This window comes from Lagopus muta, chromosome 10 (assembly GCF_023343835.1).
Source record: "Lagopus muta isolate bLagMut1 chromosome 10, bLagMut1 primary, whole genome shotgun sequence".
Taxonomy (NCBI): domain Eukaryota; kingdom Metazoa; phylum Chordata; class Aves; order Galliformes; family Phasianidae; genus Lagopus; species Lagopus muta.
The window spans coordinates 3,242,109-3,263,132 of record NC_064442.1 but is presented as its reverse complement, the minus strand read 5'-3'; the positions used below and the strand labels follow the sequence as shown (position 1 = coordinate 3,263,132).

Here is a 21,024-nt window from a genome sequence, read left to right as displayed (position 1 = left end):
AAGTTATAAGGAGAGCTAGAGAGAGTTAGAAGACAGAAGCCTGTTGGGCCCTCTCTAGACATATCCAGCTGCATCACTTTCTGGAGATCAATTTGCATCAGTGAGACCTTTCAATATCAGCTTCTAGCTGTGGTGCTGAATGCACACAAGCAGACATAAATTACAAGTTGTTTGCCAAGCCAAAGCAAGTAAGAGGCAGGGAAAGGTCTGTCAGCTGTGATGTGCTTAGCCTGCACTCCTAAGCAACCATCCCTGCTGCAGATTTTTCTCCCAGTTCAACAAGAAAAGTTATTTTCTCCAAGGTAGAAGAAGATGAACTTAGTTGTGACCTTTATGAACAATTAACAAGTTGTCCATGGTTTATCACTAGCAGATGGTGGGTCAAGCCATAAATTTGTAATGAATGTTAGAACAAAGGACAGATTGCTTCAATATTTATAGCTTTGAATACACCTCTCAAATCACAGCTGTCCTTGATTTGCTCTTCTTATCATATAATGTGAGTTAATCATTAAAAGTGAGACATACAGAAGATTTTGCTGATGTTCCCAGATGTTTGGAACTCGAAAAACATGCCTCCCTGACAGTGGAAAACTGTGGAGCTTTTTGAAAAAAAAAAGAAGAAACAAAAAACCCCAAAAAACCCAACACCTTTTCTTTGTGTGTGTACTGCAAGGATAGGGGTTTTATCTCTCAGAGAATGCAGCCTACTGTAATCCTGCCAAAATAATTAATTCACAATAACAAAATCCTTGTTACCACCCATTGCAGTAAATGACTGCTGATCTGCAGTATGAAACACCTCAATGTCTGGCACAAATACAGTATTTTTGTTATAGGAAATTAGATTTTTTTTCTCTGTATTGTTAATATTCTCCTGGGATGAGAACCTGCAGCCAGTATTTCATAGGCTGGAGAAAATACTGTAAAGAAATTGGCAGCCAGTGATGCACAAGCAGGTCAGGTGGCTATAGGTAATTTTTCACATGTATTTTATCATTACTGACATTATTTGGCAACAAGAATACTTTTTAAAACTGTGCTTTGCCAAGCTGATCATTACTACTGCTGTGCAGATTCTGCAGTACACAACCATTCTGAACTCAGATAAAGTTGTGCCTGGGTGTTCATGTAAAACATGTAAAATGGTACAAAAAGATTTGTCCTCCGCTCCTCTCCTTTCCTCAAGTGGAATCCCAGCTTGAGATGCCATATATTTCTGTTTTCACCCAGAAGTATGAATCTGTGATGGTTCCTACACAAGACCCAAAGATCTCACACAGCCCAGCAGATCAGATTCTGATCTGAATTGCCTTGGCATAAGCTTGCAGTAATTTAAGTGGCTGAATCAATCTGCATTTATACCAGTGCCAGACAGAATGATATCTGACCCCCAGCGCTGAGTGAGACCTTTGGCTTGTGGCCAATGGATTGGAAGGAAGAATGAAAGACAGCCTGGATTCACATCAGGAAATATATAATATAGGCCTTAATATTTACAGAGTATCTACTGTAAAGAAAAGAAAAAAAAGGCAAAGTCAATATATTATATGGCTTCTATGCATCTTTCTTCCTCTAAAAACCTTTCCATTGGGCTATGTAATATAATAGGTTAATGAGCTAAATTGTTGACTGAGGAACAGATGTTGCATGTTTTAGCTTCTGCCAACAAAACTGGAAATGCATCCTTGTGAAAATCTGCACTAACGATGTAGTTAGTGTATCTTGCTTGTAACCATGCCTTCCTTGACATAATACCAGCTAAAAGAAGAACAGCCAAAGAAGTGAAATGGGGAACTCTGAACCATTTTGTGCTTTTGGCTTGAAATAGAATACTTCAGTCACAAGACACAAATAGAGTATGTTGAGGCACATAAAACAGAGAAACAACTAAGTACAACTGGAAATGAAGTAAAATCCATAAAAGTCTTCTGGAAGATTACTCCTGCTCTGTAATCTCACCTTGTCAGTTATACCTTAGAAGAGTCCATAAGCCAACTGGAGAAAAGGAACTGAAAAGATACAGCGTTAGCTTGCACATCTGCCCCTAGGTGATTTACCTGCTTTGTCATTCCAAGATTAGAAGGGGAAAGTGCTGAAGACAGAGTGGGGAGGCCTGTGTAGCTAAAAAACAGTCCCCAGTGCTGCATCTTCGAGCACAACTGCTCTTTGTCACTACCACAGCTAGCTGGTCCATCTAGGCTGTACCTCATCTCCCTGCAGCAGGCCAGCAACACACTCCCAAAGCATCTGGGACATCTGGTTCCACTGCAGGAGTCACGGCAGACTCCAGCACAACTCACAGTCTCACAGCCTCGAGCACATGAGGAGCACAGACGCAGACAGTGCATCCTGCAAAGCAATCGAGACAGCCACATTCTATCCACCAGCTACCTGCATGCTTTACGGGAATGTAATCCTTGACCTGAAGTTTGCCAACAAAACACAACTGATCGTGAAAGAATGAACTACTATCTTGTTAATGCATCGGAGGCATAGCTTCAGCAGCTTAGGAATCTGAGGCAAGAGCTGGGAAAGTGAGCAATCTATGGCTGTTCTTTTGACCAGCACAACTACAACAAAAATGTGAAAATGTTTCTAGTGCTACAACCTTTAACAGCTCAGATTTCAAACACGCAAGAAGTATTGCAAAGCTGAAAGTGTATGCGATGTTTGTTTCTTTAACTGAGTACAAACTGGATGTGGAATTTCCTTTTGGAAGAAAAGACTGAATGGGAGATGACTTGGATTCCCATTTGTGTATTGCATCATGCAAAAAAAAAGAAAGGATGATATAACGAACTGCAATTCTAAAGAATCCAGGCAATAGTAAAAAATAATTTCAGGTTAACACCTTCAGTGGGTCTCTCACTTTAAAATCTGCCTTTCTGCTAGGTTTGAAGACTTTCAGACCAGGAATATTTTTGTTATGCTGTTCATACTAATGCTGCATTTGTGTATATGCTAAAAATAAGATTCTTTTTGTTAAGAATGAAAAAGTTTAGGAATGCTAGCAAGTTGGAGGTTATCATGGCTACTAGTAACAGAACAATATTCTGTCTTTACAAGTACACTAGATAGTATATTTATCTCAGGCTTTGGACTAACAAAGGTAACTTCAAAGAAATTTAAATAACATCACAAACCTGAACATATGTGTTTGCAAAGCAAACTAGATATATCAGCTCCCTGTGGCACAATTCAAAGAAACTGCAAGTACACTGGGAACACACAAACAGCCCAGACTGACTGCAAAATCCACTCCATTAGCTCCAAATCCCTGCATCTTCTGAATGGAACATGACCTGAAATCTTACATAGGATAAGCGTGTCCATCGCTGTCAGCTATAGCAGTTCTTGTTTGTGTCTGTGATCTCATGGCTGAAGGCGTTCTTAGTAAAGCTCTGGGGAGCTCCTTAGGCAAGTCTTCTCATGCACAGAGTCTATGTGTTCTATAAATGCTTCTACTGCTCCTCTGACAAAAATAAGAGTCTGCCCCTCAGAGAGCCCATTCTATTTATGTTGTATCCAGACATGGATTTTTAATGAAGTTTTGCCTCTTTCCTACAAGACTTTGGGATATACTCAAATGATCTTAGTTTGGGACAGCTCAGGATTGAATGCCAAGTCAGCATGCAAGTTGTCTGCATAAAAAGCATCTGTCCCTCCTTCTATCCTGTGGTAATTACTACTGATCATTCAATCTTGCTTCCTTGATGATTCTTAATAGAAACAAATCCACAATGCAGTTAATCGCAAAAGGTCATTGCTTGTTCTGAGATCAAGCTGTAATGGTAGAAAATGTTTCCATCTCAGCACAAAGCTCTCTCACAGTGATTTTTATAGCACTGGCAAAACAAGAACTAAACAAACAAGCAAACAAACAACCAAAAAAAACCCCAAAAATGTTCTACAATGGAATTTTAACCTGGAATTGTGAATTTTAAGGAGTTTGCTATAATTTGACTTTAGAAGACTGTATGTTTCTCCTTAATGGTCAAATTGTTTAAGCCAGACAACACCAGAAAGGAATTGCTGATAGTGTAAAGGTCCTTCTCCTACATCTGAGCCCTGCATTAAAGCTTCTGGATCCTGAAAATGAAAATCCTGACTGGATCTGCAAAGAATTCCACACTAAGTATTTCAGCTATCTGGGTTTCTGAGGTAATAAACTTTCTCAGAAGAACTGTATCTATCCATACCTTTCTTAAGCCATCCAGTGATGCTTCTTGTTCATCTCTCTACTCAGAGGATAACAATCTAATTGTGTGATCCAAGTCTTCGTGTCATTAACCAAGACGTCTAGAATTTTTAATGTTCATTATAAACCAAATCTAAGTCCAAGAACATCTGCTGAATTTGCACAGGGTGAAATTCCTGGGAAGCTGAGAGTTGGCACGTGTTCTCTGCAGGCAGAAGCCGACCACATAAACAGCACACAAACTTCTGTGCCCTTCTGCACAGAGAAGATCCTGATCCCAAGTTAAGAATTGCAAATAACGAGTGATTTTGCACAGAACTTGCACTGCTCATACGCAGAGACTAAATCTATCAATGCTATTTACTGTGACCAATGCATGACTGCAGCCTTTCTAGCAATGAGCCAACTTCTTTATCAGATGGGAAGCATTCATACAGTACTGAACTTTCAATCCATGTAATCAGTGAATACATGATTATTTCATATTCCTCCTATAAAGAGAATCCGGGTCAATTCTTCTGCCAAAATCTCTTAAAATGCCACAAATAAATAAATAATGTTATTTCACCTGTTAACACAGGAACTGTTTATTTTGGCCAAGTTGTGTGGATTCTGTGTGCCAAGTTATAAATAAAATAACGTTCAATACTCTAAACATTCTGTGATACAAATTGCTGGCTCAGCATAAGTACAGATCTTTTGCCTATGGCTGGTTCTTAAATCACGCTCCAGCACTGACACCATTAAATTCATGCATCTCTGACACAGTGTATCTATAAATATTTGTAATTCCCAATCGTAATGCAAAAAATACAATTGCAGATAAGCCAATTTGCCCATCATGGGCCTCTGCTTCAGTGGATTTTGCTTGCTGGAGTTTGGGTTTTTGGAAAGCAAAATGCAACTACTGTATCCCAGTGGTTTCTGCACATGCCGTACATTCCAGAACAAAAGTAGGCCTTCTGTTTCAAGAGCAGAACAGTTACAAAGATAAGATAAAACCAAACTGGAATATAATATTCCTGGGAAATTTTAAGGCTTTATACAAACATGAAGTTGGTAATGTAAAGGATGTGTTATGAACAACACTGGCAAAGGCTGAATTTCTTATACTGCTGGGCTTCCTTCCCAAGCAAAACTACCTGCTACTTTAAGATCAGAATGCAAATACAGAGCAGATTCTGCACTGGTTTAATCCACTGCACATAGGAATTAATTCCACTGATGTCACCAGAGAAACTGTGTTCAGACAGATCTAAATGAAAGTGAAATCCAGCCCTAAGGAAGGGACTGATGGTTTTGGCTCTGCCTTTAAATAGAGGGCAAACTTTCATCTCAGATGGCTGATTTAAGTGAAGCACTAGACTGTGCTGTGTAGGTCTCAGAATAGCATGAGTTGTACAGCTGTAGTTTTGCATCTGTAGTAATAAAATGGTATACCATCAGACTCCAAAAGCAAAATCTGCATGAGAAGGGCAAAATTCAGCAGTGTGTGCCGTCAGTTAACGTTTGTCTCTGTGAGAGTTTGCTAAGGCTTCCACATTCTACTTAATAACAGTTCTCCCAGACCCTCAAACTCACCACCTGTGGAACAAGAGGTATGAGGCTCAGCTCTTAGCTGAGTACTGCTGCTTTGAGGGAGACAAAACTCTCATCACCTCTTCGTGAGATTTCTCTTTTTCTCAGTGGCTAGGTTTCTAATTTGAAGTCTAAATACTTAACTGATACACATACTTGAAGAAAGAAAACATCTACTATTTTCCTTTCAGGCTGCCCAGGCTGGGCATGCGATTCCCGCTTAACTCCCTGAAGTCCTGGCAGATACTGTTAATGAACTTCTTTTCGTAGAAGTCAACCTGTTAGCCAGGTCGATTGGGAGCTGGTTTTTTTGAAACATGTAAAACAGTTCCAGCACTGCTCATGAAGTGGCCTTTCAATGCAAAGAGTTGAGTTGATGGATGAATTTTGGCCTGTGGTGAGAATCTTCATTTTTAGGGTGGAAGTTGTGTGGGTTTAGCCGTTGAATGGATAAGATGTCCATTAATACTCATTTTGTACCTGTTTGTTGACATATCCACAAGCCTCTGGTGCAGTATTTGGGTCACAAGTGGCATAAAGGGAAAGTTTAAATCCCAGCAAAAAACATCAATCAAAAGCTTCCGTTCAAAATATTTAAACTGCAGAACAGAAAGCATATGGAAGCACAGCATACTGAACATCTTTGGATTTAGAGAGAAAATACCGTGCACTGCTCACTGGTACCTTAGACCAATCGCCTGTTTTCCATTCATAACAGCCTGTGTGATCTTCACATTCTTCCTCGTCTCTTGGCCTGGTGGCTGCATCACATTTTCCTTGAGAATTTGTACATGTTACTGTCCTTTTTTGGATCCCTTTGCCACAGTCTGCTGAACACTGCAAAACAACAGGTATGTTTTATTATTCCTAGGAATCATGCAACAGAATTTTTATTTTTGTAACATATCTAAAAGGAAAGCTTAGTTTTATGCACACAAAACCTGATAACTTGCAAAATTTTCCCCCAACAACTGAAACCATTTTCAAACATGATTCGTCTGAATAATATGAGATACACTTCTGTGATCTTTTACTTGTGAAAAATAGCATCGCGCTAGAAATGGTGTTACTGAATAACTAAACCTTGCATTTAAGAGCTCATTATTCATAACAGAACTGCCATATACCCTTATGTATCACAGGAGTACAGCAATGACAAAAAATGCACTTTATGTAGCAGGAGATTGTGGTTACAAAACCACCTATGCAGTACTGTTCGTATGCACCCTGGTGAATTCACTGCTCTCACACATGTTCTCATGTGCACACGTGTGACCTTCACTCTTTGAATTGCCACCTCCTCATCACCGCGATGTTAATTTCAAAGAACTTGAAGTGTACAAAGCAGATCGCTCAGCAGACACCACTCAGTGAACCACAGAGCTGTCATCACCTTCTGGCCTTGGCCAGCAAGCTGCCCACATTCATCAGCAGGTGCAAAAGATGGGCCCCTCAGCATCAAAAGCATAACCAGGGGCTGTGGGAATGCAGCAGGCTACTAGGGCTGCTAGGATCAGTTGCTGGAGAAAGACTTGATTCAAGCATTTTGGGCACTAGTAACAAACATCCATGCAAGTGAGCAAATATTGTCCACAGATATCTTAATGCTTAGATGCTGTTATTTAGGCACTTTGAAAAAGTAGAAATAACTGGTAGCCCATTTGCTATCTCTGACAACAGTTGACTGGAAATTCTGTTTTACTGGTGAATTTGTCTTGACTGTAACAGGTGGGAAAAAGACACTGTTGTGAACTGAAATGGAGAAACGTTTTAAATAACCAGTTCAGTCACAGGTTAATAGATCTACCAATGCTGATACAGCCATCTGTGTGCATGCTACTACACAGCAGCACAGCTAGTCTCTCTGCTCTTCATTTTCATGCCACTGCAGTGGTTAGGAGTGAGAAATTTTCTTAAACAGCCACTGGGGACAGGTGGATGGAAAAATGATATATGTATGAACTGAGATAAAAACTAACCTTCTCTAGCATGTCAAGTTCTCCCCTTTAGGGGATCGGCACGGAAAAAGACAGTTGAGTTGACACTGAATAAATACTGAAGATACGAGATATTCTGTGAGGTCTTTTGAACATAATCCAAGAAGCTTCTCCATCCAGGGGGTCTATGCTGGAAACAAGTGTCAGCTTGATATAAATTACATCAAATGGACAAATCTCAGCATGCCTGTCTAATCGTCTTAAAAATACAATCCAGGCAGTTCTGACCTGCTGGCCTTGTTAAGGACATGAATGACAAGCGTTTATGAGCTGGCAAGCAAACAGACGTGCCTTTAAATACTTCAGAGCACTACAAAGTGACTTCTTGAAAATCTGGGAAGCCTTCCACTTAATTTACTATGTGCTGCTCATGGCATGACCGCCTTACGGATGTAACATCTTTGTAACAAGCGCAATTGTAGAGCTGTGCTAGATACCAGGATGAATTCTTCCAGGCTTTGCACAATTCCAGAAACTGCTTTGCTGGAATCCTCAAAATGCACGAATTGCCAGAGAGCCAACACCGGAGCTCCCTGAACAGTACCTTAAAGCCACAAATTTGCCCTAAGCAGTACAGATTTTCCCATATAAACTATAATTTTCCACAGCTCTCAGGGTGGACTCCTTGGGGTTGCTCTTGTTCGTCTCAAACTATAAAGAACAATATATAAAATAATTCAAATGGTCCAATTTACTGAAAGTAAATCAAACTGAAGCAGGAGTATTTTTCACAGTATGAGAATCCTCTAGGTGGGTTGTACAACTGAGTTTGGGAAAGACATCAACCGTTTATTCTTCCCAAAGCTTTTAAGTCATTCGCAGATCAGTACTGCATTTACTTTTCCTAGACAAAAGGTTCCCAACAGGTCTTTGGTTGTCACATATAAATCATTCCCTTTAAGAGGTTTTTTTTGTTCAAGTCCTCTGTCATCATGATTTTTTTCTCATGCATAGATTTTACACAGATTCTAAAACAAGGGGCCTACTAGGAGCCCCTTAGTGTCTACTTTAGATGATTAGGTTTTATTTTATTAGCAAATTATCCATTTGAATCCCACAAAGTTTTGTAAAGGAGTATCACAACTTCGCAGTTAAGATATGACTCTTTTATTTGAAGGAAATCCATTGTTTTTTTCTACTCAAGTTCCCTAACAGCAGAAACATTCACCTTTTTGTGACAGTCTCTATTTCTGTCATTAAAAATGGATTAAGTGGTACTTTGTCCAAAATAATCTCAAGTGTTTGGCAATAAAAGTGGAACTTAATTTTTTCCACACTGAAGACTGCAATGGAATTTGCTTTGAGAACACACATTTTTGATTGGGGACCAGACACCAATGTGTTCAACTGTTTTTGTTGTATAACCAGAAGTTCAAAAACACACACAAGAAAATTGATTTATAAAAAGTTATTACTACTATGATATTTTTTCCACAATATTAGAACAAAATGAGTTACATAGTCACAAATACAGAAGATTTCCAGTTCATAAAAAACCTGCTGTAACTTGACTTACTCCAATTAAAAACACAGAAGTACCTAACATTGAAAAAAGACCATGAAGACTCCAATGACAAAATTCACCCTGTAAGGCAGGTAGGAGCTGCAGTGAGAAGACTAGTCTGCTATATACACTGCTACAGCTCACCTTGCATAGCTATAAGAAATAAAAGGAGCATCATCTGAAAGGTTTATTTTTGTAACACATGAAAGACATATCAGAGAAATTATTAAAACTCAATGTATTTCTCCACATCTTTTCAAATCAGGTAAAAGAATCTAATGCATTAGTGAACAGGTACAGCATCCTGCTGAAAGGAAACACTACTCTCACTTGAGTGTTTCACTTGCCAAGCAAAGATTTTCTGCTCAAAAGGTGGACAATGGATCCACACTGTGTTTTTGTTAAGAGACACTGTTCTTCAGTGCCAGGTCCCTGGTATCTTGTGTTCTGTGACTTTTCTAACAATAATATTTTGCAAAAGATCTTTGACAATGCTTTAAACAGGAGCTCACTGTTTCAAAATAGAGACAAAAAACAATGAAATATCCTGCCCACAAAAATGCCCGTTTCTGGACAGACTTGTAGCACAGCCAGGCTGTAATGAGACTGGTAGCGACATACGTACTGCACCAATACTGACATCATCTTTTCATTGTTCAGATCAGCCTAACAGATACAGCACCAAACCTGACATGGAAACCCTATTAGAACCATTACTCACAAGGTACAGGCAAGGTTACCATGTACTTGCTGAGTGCTTCTCATGAACTGTAAGCATGCTCCTGGTTCACTCCGTTGCTAAACAAAGTGAAGGCTGTCCAGATGACACTTTGTTAATATGTGAAATGGATTTATAGTATCTGAGAATAACTTCTTAACTCTCTGCAGCTACATGGAGACACACAAGAAAGCAAAGTATAACCAGCTTTTCTATGTTCCTGGAATTACACAAAAGAGGGTTGGACAAGGCCCAAAGACTGTATATTCTCTGCAACATGCAGCTGTTTGATAAATATGGTATTTTGTTTCATACCACATTTAAGCAGAGCCAGAAGATCTGTTAGGTTCCTACACTTCCAGCTGTAGGTCAGAGAAATGTTTTTCCTTGGTGGTCAGACTTTTCAGATGGAAAGATATAGTTAACATAGCACGATATCTAATACTTGCCTTAATAACTCATCTGGTATGTGATACAAACCTCAGCTTAAACCTAATCATTTCAACAAAAACCAATCCTACCTAGTGCCTCAGTACTGCAAGTTACCAAGTGTGCTGACTGTGAGAATGTGCTTAACTTCAAGCTCTTAGCTAAATTAGGGCAGCGTATCCAGAACTGTGAGCTGTCTGGCTTCTCTCTTGGGTCAAATTCTTACCTTTGACCACTCTGATGCTTCCCAAATTGAGAGGCAGTCCCGTCCTTCACAGCTTTGTACTGTTGCTGGTTTGTTGCCAAGGCAGTAGAGGTCTCTTGTGTTAACATAGGTGCCATTTTGCAGCTGATAAACACAAGTCACTTCCCGATGCTGGATACCTTTCTCACAAGTGGCAGAGCAGGGACTCCAATGGCCAGTCACCCACCTGGGAAGGAGACAGAGAGGGAATATTAAAAAATAATAATAATAATAATAAAGTAGGATAAAATATTGCACTTAACCTGAAAACAGAGAAATAAGAAACTGGCAACTCTTCCTAGGTTTGTGGGTTCTCCAGTGTTGCTGTACTGCTGTCAGACTGAGATCTGGCCTGAAATGTGTAGAGCAGAAAGGGGCTGTGTACAAGTGAATATCTGCTCTTGGCTCCATGCTACACAGAAACACCATTCATAGAATTAGGGACCTTAAAAATGGAGAATAATTGCCTATGGCCATTGTTAGCAAATTTGAATACTATTTAACTGCTCAATAAATACTTAAAAATACAAGATTACTCCACTAGAAAGGAATCTGCAACACTGATTCAAAGCTGCCATAAGGATGTACCATAACACAAACTGAATGGGAGTGGGGGATACTTACCTTTAACCATCATTTTTCTGAGCTTTGGGATTCATTCACTTTGTAAGCACATTTCAGTTGCCATTTGCTTTCCCTTTGATCAAATGTGCTGGGAACAAATACACGAACACCGTTTCGGTTTGTTTGTTTGCTTTGTTTTCTCTTTAAAGGCTCACAATGCTGTGAGTTGTTTGGATTCCTCCAGTGTAAGGGACTGCTACTATGAGCAGACCCTTGCTGTGGCCATGCATCCCTCTAGCTCAGTGTAAGGCTGACTGAAAGGCTCCATAACAAGATGCTCTGGCAGCATCACTGTGGTTAAAAAGCTGGCCTACGTGGCAGTGGATAAAATGTCTGCGAAGAATCTGAATTAGGAGGTATATAGAGAGGGACAATTATTTCCTAAAGACAAGCAGCATTCATCTTCATGCCTCCTGTAATCTGTCAATGAGGAACATCTCTTTGTAATTACAGGCATTCCTGGATGAAGCGAATGATGGGAACAATAATTGTAGGCACTAGGCACCGGAAGGCTATCATCATCAGGTAATTGACCTTCTAGCCTGTTATCTAGGACTGTCATCTGGATTAGCATCCTAATACCATGAATCTTTTACTTGTCACCCAATCCTGGGTTGCCTGTAATGACAAGGACCAAAATAAGAACATTCAAATATAAAAGCTTGCTTAGAAATATTGTTTCATTTTACTGAAGTTTCCAGTAGTTAAGATAGAGCAACACACAACACCTTACTAGTCACACTTCTTTTGAATTTGCTCCATAATGCCTCAAAAATCTAACAATTCTTTCTCTTTCTGACATTTGTGAGTGGGGAAAAATCATTTCAAAACAATTTGCAGAAACATCTTCATTTGGTGCAACTGGCATGAATTCATTTGCCAGCTGCTGTGACTGGTGACCTGCTGAGACAGCACTGATGACAGCAAAGGCAGAAACCAATTAGTTTGAGCAGAACAGGATCAGGAAGGCTGGCCACCTGTCTTTTGTGGAACAGAGCCCCATTCAAGTGTTTCTTTGCAGAAAAGCAGTTGACACATTTGTGAATTTCTGTTGGCTAAAGCAGCTCGCAAACTACCAAACATATTCTCTAGACAGTCATTTTGGTGCATCACTGTGGCTGAGTACTTGCTATTTACTTATGGAATGGGAAAATGCCAGCTGAGTGAAGACTGAGACTGACAAAAATTGACTTTGAGTGCAGAAATCGGTGTTCATGAAAATTAATAGCCAGGCTCCCTCGCTACCAGCTGGGCTGTGCCCTGCTAGAGCCCACATGTAAGCAGCTATTGAGCCAGGTGAAGGAACCGTTCAGTAAGAGCACAAAGGGGGAAAAAGTAACTTTGCTTTATGAGCTGAATGTGAGTCACAGGGCCAGGAAGGGTTTCTGTAGAGGCTCCGCTGAACTAATATTCACTTCAGCACCATGCTCTCACTGTGATCTACAGCTACTGGCAAAAGAAAAAGGGACTGAAAGCAAAGGAGAAAGATAAAAATACATTCTTGGCAGAAGCTGTCTGTGTGCTTTCATTTAGGATGGGCAGCATGCTGCATGCCAACTATTTCCAAGATGCCGTAAGAAGTCAGGTTACGACTTTCCCTTCAGGAAGAAAAATTCCTTTTTCTATTTTTCTTTTGTTACTTCTGTGGAGGGGAGAAGTCACCTCATTTCTACCCTGCTGAGTGATCTTGGGTTAGGGCTGCTCCAGCACACACACACGCATAGGTCAGTGCGACAAAAAGAACAAGCATCATCATCGACATGAGAAGACTGCACAGAGCATCAGTCAAAACCTAGAGAATCAACAGAAAGCTATGGCTCAGGTCATTTCTGATCTAGTCTGTGGCAAAGATGTCATCACCCCAGCATTTTCATTATAGTGGTAGTCATATGGCCAGCTTCAGCTACACATCCACCACATCCATCCCTCATCCTAGCCTGCATTCACTGATGGGTACAAAGAAGATGGGGCACCCTATAAAGGATCTCTGAAATCTCACAGCCTACTTGTCCTGCTGGTGAAACTGTTATTTTATTGCCTGGAAGACACTAAAGATTTTTTAATTACTCTGACAGGATTTCAACATCATAGCACACTACCAAACAGAAAAGACAAAAGATTTGTGGTTAAAATGGTTAAATATGAAAATTCCTGTCAGTTTCAGAGTTAGTAAAGGGACATGCAGCACAGTATTTGTAAAATTACTAATTGCATGTAATAAATAAGCTGGGAAGACAAACGAGATGCACAAATAGCAGCAATCATTGTTACAATTAAATTACATACTGACATTTTCCTCTCTGCGCTGTTATTACACCTTTTGAACCCTCTAGATAAGAGACTTAATTTTCATTTTCAAAAAAAGTTTAAGTATTTTTCTTATGACAATGTCAAAAACAATTCCAGTGTTCAAACACAGAACTCCAAGTCAGCCCTGTATTACTACCCAAGCCCATTAACAGCTGTACACTAAGCCACATGTGTAACGTAGACCATTCAGCTTTATCCATGCTTTTTTTTCCCCCTCCATTTTGCAATCTTACATCTATGGAAGATTCAAGGGTTAGATGATCCCTGCTGGTGGTTCGATTTATGCAGAAAGTAGTAACCTCTTAAGTAGAGATTTTTTAACCTAGAGAGTGGCTGTCTTTCTAGCTAAAAAATGCACTGTAGGGTCTGTTTTTCTCTAGCCTCAGAAGTCTGGGATGGGCAGAACATGCAATCTGAGAGGGCTGTTTTAAATCTATCTTCTGAGTCTTCTTCAACCTCTGACCTCTCCATATCTCTGTTAAGAAATTGGGAGTTCTTCTCATCTGCTATTGCAACAACCATCTGGCAGGCCCCTGGAGCAAACGTGAAATATCTTTAAGAGGTTCAGTTCATCATTTGATCTTCGTAGAGTCTGGATTAGTCATTAACATTGAATTATCTATTCTACCTACTTGCCTAAGACTCCCACATTTTCTCTGAAAAAAAAAAAAGGAGTTTACAATACTATGTACACAAACCCAAAGGAGATGAAATGTCTGCAAATGACCAGTTGCAGCTAAAGATTTGGGAAAATATGCAGTGAAGAGGGTCCAGGCTGAAGGATGAGGTGGAGAAGAGCATCAAAAGACACGTGGTCACTTTTCAGATCAAAAAGTAATTGCATGTTCTAGGATAAATACTGCAGCTCATTAAGTTTCACCTGATTATTTCTGACTTGAGCCTTGCATAAGACTGGTGCCTGCAGGTTGGTTCTGGTCCACTAACAGAACACCCACCATATGTTTGCACACACGCTCACTGCCCCACAGGGGTTGTGTTACTTCTGTTCCCTTGCAAATGCTACACTGAAATTTCTTTGCTTTGGTAGTAATAGCTTGGACCAAAGATATATTTGTAATAACACTGATAATTCTATTTTTAGTAAACCTGGTTTTTGATTACTATTAGTTCAGAGCCTGCACCACCACTAAAGAAGACATTTGCTACTAAACAATATGTAGCTGATTTGAAAAATCACGTTACAGATACTAATCTAAAGCAGTGCAATTCGAACACTCCAACACTTTGTGTTCACTTTTTGGTTTAATGTAGGTTGTTGAGTTACTGTACAGGGGGGGATAACTCCATTTTTAATTAGAACTGGTTGTCTTTAGCTCCAGTCTTTGATGCAAAATCATATTGAAGTTGCTGTTATTTTTCCAAGGCACCTGGATGAAATTGTGGCTCTACTGAAATCATGCACAGCTCTGACTAACATCACTGGGGCCAGCATTTCACATGGAGTAAGTGCAGAAAGCAGAACAGGAAAAGATTTCCGAGAATCAGTCACATGAAACTGATCATCAGATATTTTTTGCTTGTATCTATCAAACTAAGTTCATACTTGAATGCATAGAGGGACGAAAGCACTGTTTACAAGCAGACCCATGATTTCCACCAAATACATACGCTGTCATTGTATCTTCCTCTCTCTGCACACTTCTGAAACTCTCCACTACATCTCTGCTCTGCTGGGGTCAAAATAACCAGGTGAATGTTGATGGCTGGGAGCAGGTTGTGCCGCACCCAGTCACAGTTGTTGCACTGGGTTGTTTTTTTTTTGGAAAAAAAGTACCAGGAATCTAGTAGAATAATACAGCTGCTGATGTCGAAAGTAGGACTCCAAGACTAACATTCCTGTCTGATTGCCTTTATAAACAGTGCTCAGTAATTTTCCAGTACAGTAGTCATTCTGCAAGCAGACTTGCCAGCTTTTGCTCACACAGATTTCTGTTTTTCTCTAGTGATTATCTTTTTGACAGCTTTATTTTTTTTAATTTCCCATTACAAAATTGATCAGAAGACACTGTCTTATAATTTACGCGCGCTTCAGGAAGCTGTTTTTTAATTTCTTCAAATCCAACTCTTTGATTCTCCCTCCTTTCTCCCTCAGATGGAGCAGATCACTCTGTTTCCAAAATGTCAGTGTGGCATTAAAGTGACCAGTTGTCCTTGTTTGCAGCTGCCCCGCTGCGCTAAGGCACAAAATATCAGCATGTTAAGAGACCTTTGCAGTGAGATCCCCCTCTCCTGATCCATGGTGTGCCTTTGGTGGGGCAGCTGGCACCCAGCTCCATTCCCTGCCATTCAATGAAGGCCATGCAGGATATAAGCAGCATGAAGAGCATTACCACAGGCAGCAGAAGGGGTGAATTTCACCCATAATTAAATATTTTGCTAGATCATCCCACTAATCCCTTTTTGTGGGTAGAGATTACACTTGGCCTGAAGAGCTTTAAACCAAAGAGGCACAGATCATTTAACATTTTAAAATAATACAATGTTCAAACATAAGGTTGTGGAGTCAAACATTACAACTGTGATGTAAGCCAGCCAGGGTGTTTACACCAAAGCTAAGAAACCTGTCTCATGACTCCATGTGAAAACTAATGCCAAATAAACTTCAGCTCCAGCCAGCCATCTTAAATTATTTGATGTAAATGCATTTACCAGTAGCCAACAAACCCTCCTAATTTTATCCTCTGCTTATTCCCAAGCCTTTTCTCTTACTTCTTTTCCAGAATTGCCTCAATGAGCTGAGTTGCTGGATTTCCTTGGAAACATCTTTTTGTCTTTCAGTAGCTAATTAACTCCTGACTGCCTGTTGCTGTACTTAATGAACTGCTTACAGCACAGAACGCACATGATTTTGTCTCCTTCTAGTGGATGGCGATAACCAGACGTGCCCACCATAGGACATCAGTTACCCACAGCAGCTACTCACAAGGGTACCCAGTTAGTGTCGTCCTTCTGTTCTGCAGCATTTGGCTTTGTCTGCAAGCCCTGCTGGAGCCCAAAGAGCAGCCAGCAGGGCGCAGCATCGCCTGCTCGCTCAGCCTGCAGCCACCGGGCCTTGCACCGTGTCCAGCACAGTCCTGGCAAATTCATTAGACTGATTTGAGAAATCCCAACTCCAATTTTGGGAAGTGCTTCAAAATGAGCTCTTACGTGGTACCTCCTTGGATCAGAGGGTGCTAACATTACTATTTATGCCAGATTTCCAGCAGGCTAAAATGATTTGAAACCATCCCCATAGCTATTCTTTTTTTTTTTTTTTTCCATGTAACCAAAATCAAAATACACAAGAGGGAATGTTTCTTAGCATAAGGCACAGATAAGGTTCTGAACTCCATGCCACTGGATCTTAAGGATGATAAAGCTTTGTCCTGGTTTCAAAAGAGTCTGAAAACATTGATGAAATTGCATACCCGTTAAATACATAGCATCCACTCTAGCTCTGTCCCTTAACATGTACTCCAATACGTCCCTCCACTTCAGTATAATTTCCATACAGCCCTGTAAGTAACTTCTTAGTTTTCTCAAGGAGTTTTCCACTAGAGAGCTCTTCTGAATTTTGTGGGGTTTTTCTGCAAGACTTTCACCTTGCAAAATAAAATCAATACTTTTCTGCTCCTCGTCTATGTGTAATAACTCAAATAAATGTGATGCAAACAGATTGGAATTGAGACTAGACTGAACACAGCAGGACTCATCTGACTACGGCCCAGGTCATACTACTCCAAAAGAATTTCCCCTGTAACTGTCAGTGATCATCATCATCCCTGGGATGGGGAAATGACAGGGGTCCACTGGCAGGCACTGTCAGCCCTCACACGCTAAGGCAAAGCATGCTCTGAATGGTCACTAGCCTTCTGGGCAAGCATGCAAGGTGCTGAGCCAGCTGAGGCCTTGCCTGACTCTTGTAACTGGTTTCCTTTTACATGCAGCAGGAATCACTGTGGTGCATGAGCCTTTGGACAGCACAGTATTGGATTCCTGCCCGCAGATGGAAAAGTGAAAGGGGACTAGAAGAAAGAAAGAACGAAAGAAGCAATCCGTATAACCACAGGCCTGACCTCAGCTGCGTGCCAGCTTTTAGAACAGATTTGGAGGGAAACAATAATCAAGGATATGGTGGTAAACGGAAAATAGGAAAAATGCAACATAGACTTCCTCCAGGCAGACCAGGCTAAACTATGTGGGTGTATTTCTTTGATTAAAGTAACTGCTTTTCCAGACAGTGGAAACATGGTAGATTTAATTGATTTGGTTATCAGTAAAGAACTCCTTCTGCTGCACTGGAAATGCTTAAGCAAGTTGGAGAAACTGGTCACGTGCTGGAAAACACGTGTATCAATGTGCATGTGGTGACAGCCAGCCACAGCGCAGTGCTGTAAAGGAAGTATCAGGTACGAAGGGAACTCAGATCAATCAGATCAATCAACTCAGATCAAATACCAGTGGACTTCCTGTAAGCACTGTCTTACTTTTGATGATTTAGGCACAGAACTGCTGAAAGACTGGTGAAAAACACTGCTGACAGCACAAAGTCTAGAAGCATTGTCAATGGTGTGGAGAAATAGGGTATCACAGAAGATAAATGGAACAAACGAGTACTGCAATAAAACAGATAGGTTGAAAATAGCATACCTTGCAAGGTTGTATACTTAGGGGCTAATAACAAGCATGTCTATGTTAAAGAAGGATTCGTGTGTTGAAACAAATGATGGCAAAAACATTCAGAGTGACTCTAAACCATGAAAGTGATGTAACCATGAAGAAAGCAAAGAATGCATCAGCATTGTTACTGACAACGAAGATAGGCAAGTATGAATGCGACTGTGTAAGGGTTAGATGAAATTGAACCTTGGATTTTCCATGCAGTTCTGGTCATCTGTGTATTCACATGATGCAGTTAAACAGTTTAAATTATGGCCTGCGTGTAGAACGTGACCAAGGTGACAAAGGGAAGTGAGAATCCATGGGCAGTCTCTCATCCAAAATGAAGTTAGAGAACATTAATGGATTTAGCCCAGCAAAATGACAGAAGATAAACTGGATTGCTGTATCATATGGCATTACACATAAAGAAAAGAGCTAGTGAGCAAATAAACAGACCTGAACAAACAGAACAAGAACAAATAGCTGAAAAAATACAGTGAAGATTGGAAATAAAAGATCTTGACCCACACGAACAGCAAGGTCACAGAAAAGTCTTCCAGCAAGGGAAGTAGGCTGCAGAGCAAAATTGTTTTATGGAAACTAGTGTATAACATGCCACTAGAACTCAAAGATGCTTTCAAGTCCTGAACAGTGAAAATAAGGGCTCAGGTCTCCTGTGGTTTTCTGTGGATGAAGGCAGTGATTTCTGGCTGTTCATGCTGCTGTTAAGCATCTGTGTAGGAACAGCACATATTCAGCAGGTCCCTAGAAGGATTCAACCTCCATTAAAATCTGTTACAGCAAAGACAAGGAAGATTAACAGTGTTTGCATACAGACCACAGCAAGTCTAACAGTTGGGGAATTTCACGTTTTTGGTTCTTTTTCTGCTTTAGAGGGGGGCATTTTCATATCCATAAACCCAACCATGCATGCTGAAGTGTGTGGCCACTGGCCGACCTATGTTTTCAGTAATAACAGCTGATGTGATCTGTGATTTCTGAATCTTGTGCCAGCATGAGTGCTGGGTTTGCCTATATATTTGGGTTGGTGTTCAGTGTGCTGGAAGCAACCCATACGCACCGCATGCAAGAATCCAGATTCCATCTGGTTACAGCAGGGTTTTGTAAAAAAATATCTAAAGAGCTAGGCAAAGGATTAGAATAAAGAGGTGCTAATAGGGTGCAGTTGGGACAGGAAAGGAAGCTGTAAAGAATTTAATGGAAAAAGAGGGTCAAGGAACATAAAAAATAAAATAAGAAGAAAAAGAGGCATTTTTTTAAAAGGTGAAAGAGTAACAATAACAAAGAATGAAAGATTCTTTTTTTTTTTTTGCCAGTTTCAACAAAACTCTTAAGAAAATTCTGTTCTCTGAAATTTGATTTTAAAACATATCAGTATGTCCAATCCTTTTTTTCAGTCTGTTTTGTTTTTTTCAGATGCTATGTTGCAGTTGCAGAGCTCTAATCTCCTTGGCCTCATGAAACTACTGTCCTCTACCCCACAATATTTGGCTCTCCCAAGAGGTGGCTGAAGTTCAAAGGGATGTATAATTTGCAAAGCACTTTGAGATCATGCTGGAAGAAACACGCTATTATTAATATCATATACTTTTTTCTCTCCAGATCATTTTATATATAACGTAGGTTACTTTTTATTTTTATTACAATCTCAGCATCAATAGTCCTCTCTGTCTCCTCCATTTGTACGACATGATCTCACTCCATCCCAAGGAGTTTGCAGACCACATTATAAGTGAATTAAGAGAAGATGCAAAGAGTGTGGGATAATGAAGTAAAGTCACGCAGCATACCCAAAAATGAAACAGAGACCGAGGGCCCAATGACTGCATCCTGGGTTCTGGCCATTACACCTTTCCTTTGAGACAAATTCTCTGTAAGATGATTCCCCTACATTTTGAGTAAAAATGTAAACATACAGCAAAATGCACAAAACAGAGCAGACCTACTGCTGAAAGGAAAGCATTATTCTTTCTTCTGCTCAGGTAAAAGGCTTAGGTCTGAGTGGAAATGGGAAAGGACCTTATTGTAACAAGATGCTACAGTAATTTTACTTCAAACCCTAAAACAAATTCAGGGTTTATTAAGAAAAAAAAAAAAAAAAAGCATTGACATGGTGAAAGAGAATGGTTTCTTTAAGATGTTCTTGGTCAGAGAATATGCTAAGCATGCATTTCTAATATCTGGGTGGGCAAACACAAATGGAAATTTAAATTCTACAGAGGCACAGAGAATGTGCTTCTTGAAAATGTTTCCAGTCAAAAGCATGTTAAGTGTGAAAGTGTGGTCTACACAGAGGGAGCGAGGGAGTGTGGTCTGTCAGATCATCAGCAAGGGTTCTGTGGCCACTCTGGGCACTGAGGACATTTGGTATTGACTGTCACTGCTCAGACAGCAGAATGTCACTGTGCTGGAGCTAATTATTCCTGAGGAGAGCTGGGCTAAACTGTGGCTGTATGTTGCCTGATAGCTCTGTACAGAAGAAGAGATACTTTGGAAAAATATTGAGGGCTGGACACGAATCCATGAAAGAACACAATTTAGATACTGTAACTGGTTTGGTCCTTTCTCAGGAGGTTGTGTGTTGTGTTTACCTCACTGTGTCTCTGCCCTGAAGAGGCTGCAATATCATGGAGTAGGCATGCAACAGAGAGGAGACTTCACCAAGAGCTCAGGACCGTGGAGATCGCACTGAGAAACAGCACTGTGGGTCCTAAGGCTCTAAAGGACCTGATGGGC

The 21,024-nt window shown here is 40.3% G+C and overlaps 1 protein-coding gene across 7 annotated transcripts in view; it reads right to left on the bottom strand.

The window, feature by feature from the left end:
- The window catches only part of ADAMTS17 (ADAM metallopeptidase with thrombospondin type 1 motif 17), a 165,936-nt gene that overhangs the window by 13,700 nt on the left and 131,212 nt on the right, over nt 1-21,024 (bottom strand). For all 7 annotated transcript variants that reach the window (XM_048956816.1, XM_048956818.1, XM_048956817.1 and 4 more), the window contains 2 exons: nt 10,654-10,858; nt 6,464-6,616 (listed from right to left, as the gene is read on the bottom strand). In XM_048956816.1, the coding sequence (XP_048812773.1) occupies nt 6,464-6,616; nt 10,654-10,858 (358 nt within the window). The remainder of the gene's footprint in view (nt 1-6,463; nt 6,617-10,653; nt 10,859-21,024) is intronic.